At 44.6% G+C, this 1,442-nt stretch overlaps 1 protein-coding gene across 1 annotated transcript; it reads right to left on the minus strand.

Moving 5' to 3' along the window:
- Window positions 1-397: 397 nt before the first annotated feature.
- LOC102663313 (uncharacterized) lies at window positions 398-967 on the minus strand. Its single transcript, XM_006593168.1, has one exon. The coding sequence runs from the start codon at window positions 965-967 to the stop codon at window positions 398-400; it is 570 nt and encodes a 189-aa protein (XP_006593231.1).
- Between the last annotated feature and the right edge of the window lie 475 nt (window positions 968-1,442).

Here is a 1,442-nt window from a genome sequence, read left to right on the forward strand (position 1 = left end):
TCAGCAGTGCCATCCTCCTCCTCAGAGACCTCCAAAACAGGTGAAGTAACTGGTGAAGCCTGTGGAGTCGCCTGTGGAGTGGCCTCTGGAACTACCTCCGGCTGTGAATGAGGCTCCTAGGCTGCGGAGGCCTCACCTCCCCCTGAAGAGAAGGCGAGACTCCTGGCCAGGACACCTGAGCTATGAACTCCTCCTTGCTCATGATGGGCCGATGCTGAGCCAAGCTGTGGATACTCTACATCACCAGGCGTAAGCCATGGTAGAGGCTCTGCAGCATCGGTACCATAAGATCTGAGCTCTGAGCGGAGGTGCCGGTATGAACTAGAGCTGATGATGGTGGAGCAGAAGTAGAGGGATCTGGATCAGATTTGGTTCCAACCTTCAAAACCATCTCCTTCTATCCTTCATTTACCTCTGAACAGGCATTTTGGCTGAGCAAATGCTTGTCTTCATCAAACAAATCAAAGCTGATCTTCTGATCAGCTATTCCCATTTCCAGCTTTTTCTTTCCCATGTCTACCACACAACTTGCGGTTAGCATGAAGGGACGTCCCAAGATCAAGGCAATTTTAGTGTCCTCTTCAATATCCATCACTACAAAATCAGCAGGGAAAGTAAAATGCTTCACTCTGACCAAAACATCCACAATTACTCCATAAGGTCTGGTAATGGAATAATCTGCTAACTGCAGTGTCATCCTCGTTGGCATAATTTCCAACTCTCCTAGCCTCCTACACATGGAGAGTGGAATCAAGTTAATGCTGGCTCCCAAATCAATGAGAGCCTTTCCAACAGGCACAGAACCAATAGAGCATGGAATAGTGACACTCCTAGGATCTATGTGCTTCGGTGGAAGGATTCTTTGAATTACTGTGCTGCAATTTCTTTCCTCAACAATATTGTCACTGTGAATGTACTTGCTCTCCTTGGTTAACAGATCTTTCAGAAATTTTGAATAGAGTGGCATCTGCTGTAGAGCTTCTCCAAAGGGAATTGTTATCTCCAATTTCTTGAAGATATCAAGGAATCGAGCTAAGTGCCGCTCCTTGTCTTTCTTTGAGGGTACCAAAGATATCGAACCTTTTTCCCTGTATATGGAACTGCCTCCTTCTTCTTCTCACGTGCAAGCTCACTCTTGGTCTTCTTGACCCCTTCTTGTCTCTCATTTTTCTCATTTTTTTCATTTTCAATTTTTTTCTTTTTCTTCCTTCTCTTCTACATTTATTTCCTTCTCATTCTCAATTATTGGTTTCTCCTTCAACTGGTCTTCTTCATCTTCCCACTCTTCTTCTTCTTTTTCTTTCTCTTTATGTTCAATCACTGGTTCTTGCTTGTTATCACCAATCCTCTCCTCATCCTCCATCATGGTGGCATCCTACCTCTTGTCATCACATCTTTGCACTCTTCTTTTGGATTCTTCTCGGTGTTTGCCCCAAAAGTAT

Source organism: Glycine max, chromosome 12, assembly GCF_000004515.6.
Source record: "Glycine max cultivar Williams 82 chromosome 12, Glycine_max_v4.0, whole genome shotgun sequence".
Taxonomy (NCBI): domain Eukaryota; kingdom Viridiplantae; phylum Streptophyta; class Magnoliopsida; order Fabales; family Fabaceae; genus Glycine; species Glycine max.

Bases quoted from the DNA above. Each gene is read 5' to 3' on its own strand.
- LOC102663313 (XM_006593168.1), bottom strand. From the start codon at position 967: ATGCCACTCTATTCAAAATTTCTGAAAGATCTGTTAACCAAGGAGAGC.